The sequence below is a fragment of the Mastigoproctus giganteus genome, chromosome 5 (assembly GCF_048544385.1).
Source record: "Mastigoproctus giganteus isolate SK-2022 chromosome 5, ASM4854438v1, whole genome shotgun sequence".
Taxonomy (NCBI): domain Eukaryota; kingdom Metazoa; phylum Arthropoda; class Arachnida; order Uropygi; family Thelyphonidae; genus Mastigoproctus; species Mastigoproctus giganteus.
Window position 1 is genome coordinate 229,590,322 of NC_143579.1, and position 14,332 is coordinate 229,604,653.

The 14,332-nt window shown below is 39.1% G+C and overlaps 1 protein-coding gene across 1 annotated transcript; it reads right to left on the reverse strand.

Moving 5' to 3' along the window:
- Nucleotides 1-4,391: 4,391 nt before the first annotated feature.
- On the reverse strand, nucleotides 4,392-10,305 carry LOC150086234 (15-hydroxyprostaglandin dehydrogenase [NAD(+)]-like). The gene is made up of 8 exons (XM_090373782.1): nucleotides 10,249-10,305; nucleotides 8,904-8,997; nucleotides 7,378-7,501; nucleotides 7,036-7,142; nucleotides 6,858-6,954; nucleotides 5,173-5,249; nucleotides 4,631-4,776; nucleotides 4,392-4,503 (listed from the first exon to the last, which is right to left on the reverse strand). Exons 2-8 carry the CDS (start codon nucleotides 8,994-8,996, stop codon nucleotides 4,407-4,409), a joined length of 741 nt encoding a protein of 246 aa, XP_090229908.1. The 5' UTR covers nucleotide 8,997; nucleotides 10,249-10,305; the 3' UTR covers nucleotides 4,392-4,406.
- Between the last annotated feature and the right edge of the window lie 4,027 nt (nucleotides 10,306-14,332).

Consider the following 14,332-nt stretch of genomic DNA (forward strand, 5'->3'; position numbering starts at 1 on the left):
ATGCGGTATATCGCGCCGCTGCTCAAAAGAGAGGGTACGGATGTGCTCACCCTTCGAGACAAGACACGCAATCCTCTACCGGGAAGTTACAGGCACTTTATCCGGTTCCCACTTAGGATCTTAGAAATGCGATCTGAAGCGCCCAGGTAATATAGGTGTTCTCCTTCCTGGATGTTCTGGTGCGTGCAGGCTCATATCTAGAAACTTCTTCGATCTACCGAAAGCCCATCTGCTCTGGTCAATTTACGAACTACATGTCCCTGCCACCTATTCAGTATCACGCGCGCACTACTCTATCGGGCCTGGACTAATTCCAGCTCCATGGACGTCAGGTGTAACGAAGTTTCTAAAATACAAGCCGACATCACCAACTGTGGCTATCCTACCTAGTCTTTGGACAAGTGTGATCTACAAGTCCGTGAGCTTGCAGCGCGTCAGAGGCCCCCATAGTAACGAGACCATCTCTGCCGCCTACCTCCCGTATTACCGGGCGCTTCAGATCTCATTTCTAAGATCCTGATTGGGAACCAGATAAAGTGCCTGCAACTTCCCGGTAGAGGATTGCAATCTCTTGTCTCAAGGGTGAAGACAACCTCCCCCCCCCCGCTCTTTTGCGCAGCGGCGCAATATACTGCATCATCTGTCACGATTGGGGCAGCTGTTACGTGGGGGAAACTGCCAGAAGGCTCCAGGACTGCATCTCAAAACATGAAAGTTACCAATACCCGCCTCCCTGTGGTGGGTATTGGTAACGTCGGGTCTCACTAGGGGCCCGGCGGCTAACAGGCCGGATGAACAATGGGCACAACAAACTACACAGTACATATCCCACACACTTTTAAATCTCTGGCTTGTCCGATACAGAGAACATACGCGGAGATGGGAGAAATCCCAGGTGCCGTCAGACCCCGAACATACCTAATACCTAATACCTAATACCTAACATGAAAGTGCCCTTCGAACGGCTGATTCTGCACACTCTGCAGTTGCAAAGCACTATTTTCCATGCAGCGCAACCTCAATCCCAGGCGTGATACCGAGGCCGTTGTCCAATCGCGCCACTACCATCAACGACTGTGGCTTGAGTCACTTCACATATTTGGTTGCCATAGCGTTTTCAATCGCAATTGAGGCATGTGGTTACACTTAATCATGGAGGCTGTAGCGTTGCAATGTGACAGACGCTTGCACTCAGCTCATGTGCTTACCCTGCATTCGCAGCAACGATCACTTAGTTGTGTCCAGTAAATGTTTTAATGTTACGTACACATCCTGGTGCACGCTCTGTTTGCCTGGCATTGCCATGCTCGACGCATTCCATTTGTAACGTTTTATGTTTTATATGTGTATTTTCATAGCTGAAGAAGACATCCTTAATCTCGAAATCTTAGTAATCCTGTGTAATCGCCAACGGCCGGGAGACACTCTAGAATCCCGCCCTCCAGGGACCGCCAGCAACCTCTCCCAGCTGATACCAGCATGCTACCCTTAGTGGGCTTGCAGTTATTGTCCCACACTCCGTACAGTTCCAGCAGTATCCTACCCTTATTGGGTTTGCATCCTGCACTCAGCGGAGTGTCAGCATTATCCTACTCTAAGTTGGGTTAGCGGTTAGATCCGCACCAAAGATTGTTGTCCAGTATTACGTTTTCTCATCTGTGGACACTCTGTCCCTCCCCAGTAGGGAGGTGGTTGGAGACGTTTTCTTGATGGGACCTGAGTTCTGCAAAGTTTCATTCTCCGGGTGGTGAAGACCGACTGTGCATATTTGGTGAGGGCTTTCTACATATTTTCTTCCTGAAGTAGGTAGTTTTCATTGTTCCGTGGCTTGCATTGTAGCTCAGTGAGGAATCTGATTCTTTCACCTTCATAGGAGGAATAGTTATACAGTAGGTGTCGCCATGTCTCTTCCTCGCCATAGTGGCAGTGAGGATCAGCTTCAATACCCATAGACGTCAGTTTTTGCTGAAATGGGCCATGTCCAGTGATTAGGTCGTGACTTTGAGGCCAGGTGAAAGCCAGAAAGGGGCCTTTGGACAAGTAACACTTATACTTGGTAGGAATCGTTTGGTTGTTTCACCCTTGGGCGGTTCTTCCCAAAACTGTTCTGTTCCCATAAACTTTGTAGGTGGTCAGAGATGTCTTCGCTTCTGCCTAATATCATTTTCTACGTCCAGTTGTATTGATATACCCTTTTTTAGGCGCTTGAATAGTCCTCTCCTGACGCAAGGAACTTTAATGGGCTTTTTTTCACTCCGTGGCTGAGTTAGTCGGTCTCAAGCTTAGATAGCAAGATTTTCCCCCAGAAACTGGAGATTTTCATCCAACAAAACAGGAAAATCGACCAGAGAACATACGCAATTTACAGACAGAATACACATGAGTAGATGTAATCGATTAAGGGTGACCCTAATAAATAATTTGGTTTTTTTGTGGGGCAGGCGTACCAACTGTGCAACACGCCCTACTAATGGAAAGCAACATGGTCACGGCAGTTTGTGGTATGGTGTTTGGGTGGTTTCCCACAACTGCGCCAATTTCTCTTGTACTGGGGAAACAGTACTCTGTAAAAACCCAGAAGTGGGAGTTGTTGATGTTTTATGCAACTGTAATGTTGAGTTGTGTTGTTCATCTGGCTTTCTGCCGCGGTGCCGCTGATGGGACCCCACATTGCCTGCCACTATCCTCTGGGAGGTAGCAGACAGTCCCAAATTCTCTGGTTGGTTTCTGCCATGGTCGGCTAATCTCTTGTGTACATGGGTACATGTGTTGTGTCTTACATAAGGCGACCCCTAAACGTTAGTCCATTTCCGCCATGGTTCTCTGAATACCCTTCCAGGAAGAATTCATGTCTGTTCTTGGAAGGGTATTCGGTTCCTTAAAACTCCTTCAAGATTTTTCTACATATATAGCCTTCTTTAAATTTATTGGGAAAATGATGATACTTAGTATATCAAGATAATTATTTATCTTGGGATGAAAAATTAAAAGTGGGGTTAGTGTACAGTCCATAAAGCCCTCGAGGATAGCACAGTTGGCAGAATCGCCATTATCCTCACACCGGGTGGAAAAGACCTGAGTTCGAGTCGCGTCTATGAAACGAGGAATTATTTATGGGCCAATTTTCACAACGTTGCTGAGTTAGTCAGTCTCAGGCGAGAGTAGCATGGTTTTTTCTCCCCGAAAATCAGGTCTTTCGTCCAGCAAACAGAAAATGAACTTTTCAGCAGACATTATTGTATGTGTATAAAGTAATGATTTTTATCTCTCGAAGCATAAAATTCTATGGCTTAAATTTAGTGATGGGTTCAATATGCTCTACCATCTTGTATCTCACTCGTTGTGAATATAAGTTGTCACTGAGCAGTAATAACTCAACAACGAAATTACAATGAACAATGAACGCTGAAACCCTGGTAGTAGACCACTTTAGACATAAACTAAGATTTAAAGAGTTTGGTATCTTCTGTTTCTATTTTGCTTGCATCTCCATTTCAAGGCAAAGAGGAAATAGCTGAAAAAAACATTGTTTGGTCTCTGAAAAAGCCATTTACAAAAGCTATTCTCAGCTTTTTCGAGATGGTCAACACTTGAAAAAATGCCCACGCAAGTATTTCGTTTCTTCAGATTTCTGAAGAGGAAATAATCACTGGGGGCAAGGACTGGCCTATATAGTAAGTAGGTGGTTTAATTTCTGCAATCCGAAATCTCTCAGAGCAGAAATTTCTTCATGGGACCTGTGCTAAGGAGTGTTGTCTTCGATTTCCTTTATTTTTGTTCCTCTGTGGTCCCTTCTGAAAGGAGGCCATAATGGAACAGAATGTATTCATCCAATGATGGTCTTCTTATATGGCACGTGGTCTATCAAAAAAAATTCCTTCCATATCTAAAAACCTGGTGGCCATGATCATCCCCGTGGCGGGATGAGTTCTGAATTTTTGGACAGTGGTGGGCTATGCTGTTTCCATGATGTTCATGAGCTAATTTTCATGAACAAATTCACTAACTTTTTAATGGAAATAACATTTTCACTCAATCGCGCTTCTGAAGATATATACGTTGACTGGAAGTTCTGATTTCTAAGATGGACCTTTCTTCTCTCTCCAAAGACTCATTTTTGTACAAGAAAAAGTTGAATCCGCGGACTGAAAAAAAAATATATTCTGGTTGTTTTTCTACAATCTATAGTTCAATGAAATTTTCAAGAAAACCACTTTTCTTAGAAAACAAACGCAAATAAATTTGACGAGTGAATTCGGTATTTCTAATTTACTTTCAAATTTGAATGTTTATTATGTCCTTTAATTAATCCATATACATTTCAATAAACACAACAACACTTATTGAGAAAAGCAGAGTTTATTTCACTGATATTTCAAACTGTGCATTCCTGGAGTACATGATTTTTAGACATAGTTGGGACCCTTTTTGTCCACTAGCAAGCATGCTCCGTTTTTAGCGTCTTTCAGAATCTTCAGCACACCTTGAGCAACATCAGAAGGACTGGAAGGAATAATAGACTTAGTAAAAATATAATTGTACATGCACTAATGACCAAAAGTTGGGGAAGAAGAATAAAAGGATATTTTACTGTCTAAGAAGAAGGCTGTGGAATGAGTTGAATACTTACCTAATAGCTGAGAATTCCCGAATTGCATCTTCAATAATCTTATTGTCTTTGGCATCCTTTAGTACCTTAGAGTACATGTCGGTCTCTACGAACGTGGGACAAACAGCACAAACTTTCACTCCAGATTTGGAAAAATGAAAATCGTCCTACAAAGAGAGCCAAAGTAGTCAGATGAATTTTTGGCTTTGTATTTATTTCATTACAAGATGATAAGAAATAAGGCAGTTAAAGATAGTAGAAGAAAAGAATTGCAGTGAAATGGACCTATATTCCTTTCTACACTTGACCAACTTGTTGGTAACAAAATTTTGGTTAAAAGACGATCTTACTAGACATTCAATAAAGGTTTCTAAATTACTGGAGGTTGGGTCTTCCACTGAGCCCTTCTTCAAGCTCCATAGAATCATAAAATGAATGATGATTTTGTTTCTGATTTTCAATAAAACTGAAATTTTGTTACCGATAGGTGGGTTAAGTGTCTGTTAATTGAAAATACTTCGATGACTCCACCATGACTCCATAATTAAATCAGAAACACTTACCCCATAACATCTGGTGAGTCCAACCACTCCGTGTTTAGTCGCACAGTAAAGTGGAGCTGCAGGAAACGGTATTAAGCCTGAAAATAAAATTTTTACTTGAAACTTTTATTCATTTTTTAAACATAGAATCTAACTCTGATTGCATTATCTTAACACGTCCATTCTAACTACATTTACTTTAGTATTTGCATAAGTATTAATAGTGGCAAATGATGCAAGTTTTCTAGTTCTTCCTTGAATTCTTTTAAAAATACCCACTAACCACTTCCATAATTTTCTTAACAAACTGAAGTTTGTTAAGAAAATCAACCACCAGCTGGATGAAAGCAAACTTCAGCACATTCGACCTGCAAACATCCTTCCTCAATTTGAACTTACACACCCCTTCATTTGTGTAATCTGAGCTAGAGGAAGAATCCCATAATCACCGAGATTACTGAATCCATTCAGAGCGTTAGACAGCTCAATTTGACCACCTCGAAGATGCCAGACACTGAAATTCGAAGAATTGAAGCCTTTTTTGGCAAGAAAACTTTTCTTTCCCTTCACTGATCTCGATGTCCTCTATACCGGGTCCAACACAGCCATACTCTTTCTAATATGAGTCCTCCCTACCTGTATGCAGGTCCTTCATGGATGTCTGAAGGACCCATATTAGAAAGAGTATGAATCTGTTAGAATAAAAATAAATAAATATCAATAAAAATCCTCGCGGCCCTTCTATTTAAGTGTATCCCATCCCTGTAAAAACAGTCTCTCCTGTTAACAAGCATTGACCCAAAGAAAAATTCTATCTCGTGATCCTTGCAAATTTGCTCTAGGGCCAAATTCGTTGACAAGTCTCTCATCGTGTATTCCCTCCTATTGTGTCTGAGACAGAATTGCAGACACTTTCTGCAATGACCTTTTCAACCTAACCTTTTCCCACCAACTACGCAAATTTCTCTGAATCAATTATTGTGTTACTACCCTTCTATGCATGGGATGGTGTTAGTTTAGTCGCACAGAATCAGTAAAATTTTATCACTGAACAGTTCTGAATATTCACCTCGAAAATCAGATAAGATACTACCAGATCCACGTTCCTCCGAGAAATACCCATACCATCATTTGCTGTCTCCTCTTCAACCAACCCCTAATCCACTAATTGATCTTCGCTGTTATTCCAACCTGCGCTAATTTATACAGTAATCTCTAATGACGAATAATTAATCAGCCATGGTAGATGTTGGAAACCTTAGGACGGTTCCCCGAACCATTCGGTGCAGCTAATAGTTCTGTTGTCGTCTTGAAAGAATTCCATCGTAAAACGGATAAAAACGAAGCATTGCAGAGTGAAATTGGTTCGGTACGACCGAACGATATCCATTGGATGTAACAAGACCTTCTAAAAGCATACGCGGACTCAGTCCATACCAACAGAACACGAAAGAGTCTGGATGCATCACCTGGCTTCCCATGACCGGCTGACTATGGATCTCCAGAAAAGCTTACAGTGGTGATCACACCATCTGACAACTTATTTTCACAATTTACTTTTAACTATCTGGTGACCCCAATTTCAAAAGGTTTCTAATTTTTAAAGTATCAAATCAGAATCAGTAGCTTCTTGGTATATTATGATAATTTTTCCTGCAACTGATCATTAAAGTAAAATGGGTCTAATACGTTGATGATTCTATTACCTGCTAAGGATGCGGTGTTTATTATAGTTCCACCATTTCCACCCTTGTCTTTTCCCATGAATCGGAGACCTAGCTGGTTCCCACGAGCAACACCAGCCTGGAAACAATAACAAATTGTATATTAAAGATAAGTTTGAATAACATAATTCATTTTTTGTGTAGATGGAATAATACTCACCAGGTTAACCTGTATCATCAGTTCCCAGTTCTCCTCTGAATATATTCCTGCGTTATTGATGACAATGTCCACTTTCCCCATCTTGGAGATTACTTCCCGGAATAGACCTTGAAACAAAAATATTTTGAATGAGTTATGGAATTTCTTGTATGGTTCTTTGGCTGCTGTTTAGTGATTATATTTTAGAAAATGAGTTTAATATCAAATCACTTGTTTCCACTTGCCTTCTGGAATTCTTACAGACATCATCAGGTAATGCTGTCCCTTTTCGTACCGAATTTCTTTTTTTAAGATGGTGTCTATAGTTAAGGGTAAGTCAGTGTTTAAGATAACGTGATTTACCTTCGAATTCAGCTTCTGAGGTCACGTCACACTTAACAAACATTGCAGCTCCTTTTCCATGTTTCTTGTTGATCTCCGAACTTGTGGATTGACCTTTCTCCTCATTGGTATCTGCTATACATACCTAAAGAGGAAGCATTCCATGTTAATTTTGGATGGACGGAAAAATACCAGAAATTATAATGATTTAAGTTTGTACAAGAATTTACTGCTCTAACGAAAATTTATATGAGAGGATTATTGTCTAAGAGATCAAAAAATAGAACCCTAGAACCCTGAGGGAATCTTCCTCCAGATTTTACTGCTCTTTCATCAAGATATTTGTCAGCTATTGTATTGTGGTCGGTAGATATCTTTCCTTTCCAACATATCCAAGACATTCTCAATTGGATTCATATCTGGAGAATTAGGCAGCCAATGTACACATTGGGTACTTTGGGAAAGCAATCATTCAGATACAGTTCCTTTTAGAGCTGCATTCTCCTTTCTTCTGCCACTCATTGTGTGTTCTTTTGGGATGGCTGCTTTCGACACATCAATGACTAACTTTGTTTTCTTAATGGTGCCTTCTTCTAAACTTAAGAATAACTTATTATTCTTCAATTATCATCACGTTGGTAGGATGATATGGATCTAATTTAAAAATGGTATCCATTTTTAATCGAGTTATATAAAAAGGTTGAGTATCTGGTCAAAAGAACCATGGATTTCCATTAACTGTGCTAAACCTGTTCAGGATAAGAACATAGAATATCAAACAACCTTGGCGCTCCAGGAATTTACGTTTCAAATCGATCAGGTTGATCAGAATCTTTTCTCCAACCACACGCACCTCGAAAAATTATATTTAATTCAACTACTTCATATGATCATGAGACATCCAGAAAGTATGAAAAAAATGCAGTTACATAAAGACATGATTCTCACTGAATATTCACAAAATATACAAATTCAATTAGAGCTGTGAGCTTGTTTTTTTCGGCTAAACTAATTTATATTAGGTCTAATTGAGACAAACAACCTTTCAGCTCCTCATCAACACAAATAAGCCTCTATCTTTTCTGGTCTTTGATATTTATCAGAGCTGAAAATCTCTGTTCACACCAATATGTCGTGGAGAACTGTAGAAGAATGGATAATGCTCTTGAAGACATGCGTGGATACTGTTTCTGGTTGTATATCCTAAAAGAGTCCAGTGGCATACTCCCGTGTTCCAATTTCAAGGCGCGATCACTCGAAATCCAGTCCATTTCCTCCTCCTCATTTAATGTCAGATGTAAACAGTTGGAATTCGCAAATGGATCTCTAACCCAGTCGAATTTTTCTGTGTTGCAAGATGTTCCCTTATGAGGCTGTTCAATTCATTTTAAAACTTTTTACCAGTTGGAACATTTCGAGGTTATGTTGCATCGCTCTTCTGAGCCAAAGCTGAATCCGTTATTGTCTTTGAATTGTTCCCACATTGTTTGGCAACCACTGGTTTAGAATTTACCAATTTCGGAAAAATGTCACGTTCAAAAACTCACCTTACATCCCTGCTCTGCAAGGGCCTCGCTTATGGCCTTTCCTATGCCTTGGGCTGCTCCAGTCACGATAGAAACTTTTCCTTGTAGCTCCATCCTGAAAAAGAAGAAACCACTTAGAACTTATTGCCTATTGGGTTGCTTCCTTTTAAAGAAATATTCTTTCTTGGCTTGGGCATTTCATTGACGAAGGAAAACATAATTCTCTAATTTTACAATTAAATTACCATAACGCACGTAGTGGAACGATAGTCAATACCACCTATAGTTTGTTCTACTCTTTGGCGAAATATTTGTATCGCATACACAGGTAAAAACGGAGTGGATTCAAGTCAGGAGCTTGTAGTCCATGGGGTCTCCTCGGCTTTTGCCATTTTCAGGGAATTGTTGATACAAATAGCTGCGGTTACTCGAAAGATGGAAATTATTTGAAAACAAGGTTTTGCTGAGGGTTTTCAGGGAAATTGCTAACCCGATGGATTAGAAGAGCCAGTAGAATGACGAAGGTTAGTGACATAGGCCAAAATCACTCTTGCATCCTCCCTTTAAAAACTGCTGATCCAACTAATGAGAGGAAAAAAATAAAAATATTGAAATCAGTCCAATAAACTACATGAATTAGAGCCTTGATTTGACCAACCAACGTTGCTGTGATAAAACTAACGAGATATGGTGTCATCCAGAGATAGGAGATGAAGGATTTCATTAGGTTGAGTGTAGAATGTACAGGAGGGACAAAGAGTGTGGAAGGGTCGGGTTTCTGAAAGCGATCGGACTATACACAGAGTCAAATCAAATCCAAATGGATTGAGTCTGTTGTAGGAACTAAGTACAGAAAGCTCTCTTCAGTAAGAGCTTATAATCTTTGAATGTGTTACAAGTAAAGCCTTTTCTTCCACTCGATTCAGGACCTTCATCTCCCACCCAGCAATTCTGGTGCTAATTGATCTACCACCATCTGCAAAATACTTGTTGAATGATCCTGAATCTTCAAGAAAATTTGGAAACCTTCTGGCATATGTCAACAATTCTAGCATCGATTCTGTTATACATTAATATCTTAAAATTAATAAATAAAATATTAAAGCAGTTAAAGGAAAACTTTCCAGTAAGCCAACCACAAGTAAGAGCAAATTGGCAGATAATTTACTGATGGACTTCGTTGCTCCTTATCGACAGCAGTTTTTCTCAATCTTTTTAAAAATTAAAAACTGAAATTGAAAATTTAAAAAATGAATAAAATCACCGAATTAGAACAATAAAATAGAGTTGAACATTTCTGATATTCCACATAATTTTAAATCCTTCAATGAACCTCACCTTACTTTATATTTTCTGGTACACTTACCTCCTGCCTCGGTGTTCACTTACAGAGTGACAACAAGGGCAATATCTTTGGAATTCTGTTATGTAAGGTCCTGTCCCTATTGATAAGCAACAAATTGTGATATCTCATCCGGTGATTTTGGTGCCAAGTTTCGTCATCACCAGTTAGACTGCTACCAGGAAAAACATGTACAGGCTGTTCTCGTTTTACGAGTGAGTTCCCAGGTTTACGAGTTTCTTTTCCCAAGTATCAACAAAATCTAAGATATGAAGATTAATTATAAATGTCATTTTTAAGATCACCAGAGTGGTTTGTAAATTGTATTAGTTACCAATTCAAATCATTAAAATGCACTACACTTTCATCGTTATTATATGTTCCGTTATAAGAATCCATTTTGAACGCCTTTGTGATATTTCGTACTGTAATCTTCAATCGTATAATAAACATAAATAAAATTTCAGAATCTTCTCTTAATTCCTTTTTTTTTAAGCTTCGTAAACTTGTTACTCCACGTGAATCGTGTTAGTTGCAATTTGTGAAATTTATAATTAAAAGAGATTATCTTGGAAACAACGCCTCTTGAAACATTTCTGAAGAAGACGTCTCCTCGAGCAACTAACCAACGAGTGCTAATAATGAGTGATCAACGAGTGTGCATTTAGTCGATGATGATGGTGAAGAATAAACATTCTTTAACATTTGTAAGTCGCAAATAATTTCTCTATTATTATAATTTGCTTCATTTTGCAGGCTACGTTTTCATTTCTTTCGATAAATCAATGATTATTTAAACATAAACTAATTAGCTAACTAATTTCATTGTTGAGAACGTAACCCCTATTTTTAACCTTATGTCTATGGGAAATAAATTCTCGCTTTACGAGTGCGCGTTAGGAACAAATTAACTCTTAAGCCTGAGTGTCCAGTCTATTAGATAATTAAGCCTCAAGTCATAAGGGTATAGACTCCACGAAGTGTCAAAAGTGTTTTTCAGGAACCCCCACTCTTCCATTGTCAGCAATGTGACAACCAAATTCATGCTCACCATCCAAGACCAGGTGATCAATACCAGGAACTATAGAAAATGCATCGAAAAAGAGCCCAAAGTATCAGGATGATACATGTCGACAATGCCACCTGTCCTCAGAAACGATCCAACACATAACCGCAGGATGCAAGGTGATCACCCAAACAGAGGAGTACACCCGTAGACACGACCATGCAGACAAGATAATACATCACAAGCTAGCGAGGAAATACCAGTTGATTAAAGAAAGTGTACTATTACAAGTATGAATCCCAGACTGTACTGGGACCTTACCATAATAACGCGCAAGACAATCCCACTGCACACAACCCTTGTCGACAAGAAGGAAAAGGCTACCTATCTGATTGACACAGTGGTGCCCAATGCTGGCAACCTCTGGAAAATCCACGAGGAAGAGATCAGGAAGTACACGGACCTAAAGCAGGACATCAAAGAGATGTGGCATATGCAACAAGTAACGACCATCCCGATCAGCGTGTCAACTACCGGTATGGTGCCAAAGATCTTACATAACAGCATAATAGATCTTCTAGAGAAATCCTAAGTAGGTATCTAACTGGAATGACTCAGTTAATGCCATCCTGGATCGCTTGCTACAGAAACTCCAGAACAAATATCTATTAGGAGTTGCAACTCAACCTACCACTCCTCATATGAAATGAATCTCTTTACTCTTCCCGAGCTAAAGCTGGCCCTAAGAAAAATAAATATCCATAAATGTCCAGGTATCTTGTGGAAAATTCTGTAATTCTCAAATTTGCTGAAATCTTTCCAGAAATACTTTTATGTACAACAAATGTCTTACTGAGGGGATTTCTCCTAATCTCTAAAAGGTAGCTTTGATCAAAATTATTCACCAGCTTGACAAAAATAAATCTGATCCCATAGCATACAGACCCATCTCTCTTTTGGCAAACTATTTGAAAGATTTGTGGGGGGGGGGTTTATTAGTGTTGTATATATATATATTATTTATATTTATTTAATTATTTCCCTATTTAAACAACTCCCCTTTATAATATCTCCCCACTTGCGCATCTGACTTTACTTCTCAGAAAATTCTAAGTTCATAGGGGAGAAACTCTTATGTCCTATCTAACAGGCTCCTTTACAGACTTGACCCCTTTTTTTTTATCTCACCCTTCTCATTACACATACACAGGTTAAATAGTTACACTCTTTATATGCTCACCTTATTCCTGCTCCTATTACAACACAATCAAATCATACCTAATAGGTGTCAATAACATTTTTAATCATTAAAGTTAAACATATCATTGATCATATTACTTTTATGTATCATCATAACTACCAATTTATTCTTTAATTCCCTATTCCTCTTTCTTATATATTTCTTTAACCATTGTCAGTTACAGAACTTGATCACCTAAATACAATATTACATTCAAACACACCTTTAAGGGTTGGCAATATACATAAATTTTATCTTCACACATTTAATATTTCTATTTTTACTACAATTCCTTCCGTTCACTTTCTCATCTACATTACTATCCTCCTTATTCCAAATTTACTGCCTAAACCAACCATAATTGCCTTAAAGTAGAATTTACCCCTATTTGTTTCACCCATCTAATCTTATCTTTATCATTAATTTCCCCAATTATCGCACTACAGTCCTTTCTCTAGCAGTTAACTTACAGTATTTTCAAAAATAACTTTCTCTTATCATTAAATTCCCCAATTATCGCTCCACAATCCTTTCTCTAGCAGTTAACTTACAGTATTCTCAAATTAACTTTCACTTACTTAATTTCTGTGATCCGGTGTCTTCATAAGGGCCTTCTATCCTATCCTTATCCAGAGCTGCTATCTTCTGCTATCCAGGGCAACATCTTACAGCTTCCAGGGCAACATCTTACAGCTTCCAGGGCAACATCTTACAGCTTCCAGGTCAACATCTTACAGCTTCCAGGGCATCATCTTACAGCTTCCAGGGCATCATCTTACAGCATTCGCAACTGCTACTCCGCTTTCAGGATCTGCTACTTTTCCTGTCAGGACGGCTACCTTTGCCTTTCAAGACTATATCAGGATATTAACGCCTTCCTCGGTGGACTGGGTGTTCTAAGGGAATCTTCTTCTCTCATTCTCACTGTTTGCAGAACTTCCTTTACTACCCCTTTCCAGTTCATCTCCTAATTTCTCACTCACTACATTACTGATAACCCCACTTCGACTTTTTTTCGTCGGCTATTTCTTCATCATCTTTCAAGCAACTCTACCCGACTCACCCTTCCACTAGCACCGCTCAAAAAGATTCTCCCCTCTCCTCCTCTTCCTTTTTTCTTCTCTCTCTCCTCCAAATCCATCCACAATTTTCTCCAGGAGTTTTCCACGCCTTCCCACAGTGTTTTTTTCCAATCACTCTTTCTTTTTCATTTTTCTTTCTTTTCATTTGTTGGAAGGCTTAGTTCAGCCTGCCCCGTAGCACTAGCACGTGATTCTCTATACCCCTTTCTTTACAACCTGTTGACATCCGTCGGCCGAATACTTCAAAACAACTCTTTCTGTCTCATAACAGCTTGTCTCTATAGCACTCAAAAAAAAAACCACAAATTGTGACACTGGATACATAGCGTCTATTTTTAGAAACTAGTGTGTGTTGTTCAGAATACGTTTCCGGTGTGTGACCCCTCATAAACCTTAAGTTGTTTTTGTAGCGCCGGACCCCCTGCTGGGTTTGTCTCCATCAGTTCCCTGTCTTAACGGAAGTAAAGCTAATGGCTCTGTTTACGTTCCTACTACTCTTTTAATTTTTATACCTCTTACCAGAATAATTCTTATTTCTGAAACTGCATATATTACCCATTTATCCTATTAATGGCAAGAATCAAAGGAAAACTAACTTTCAAAGTCTTAATAAAAAATATTTTATTTTTGTAAGATTTTCAAATCTTACAGATTGTTAGCACAGAGTAGCAGATTTAATTGAAGGTCAAAATATTCCAATTTGGCTTCAAGAAGAGAAAATCCTGTGAAGACGCCTTGGTCTCTTTAGTTAACCACATATCAGCTTCCAGGGCCAAATAT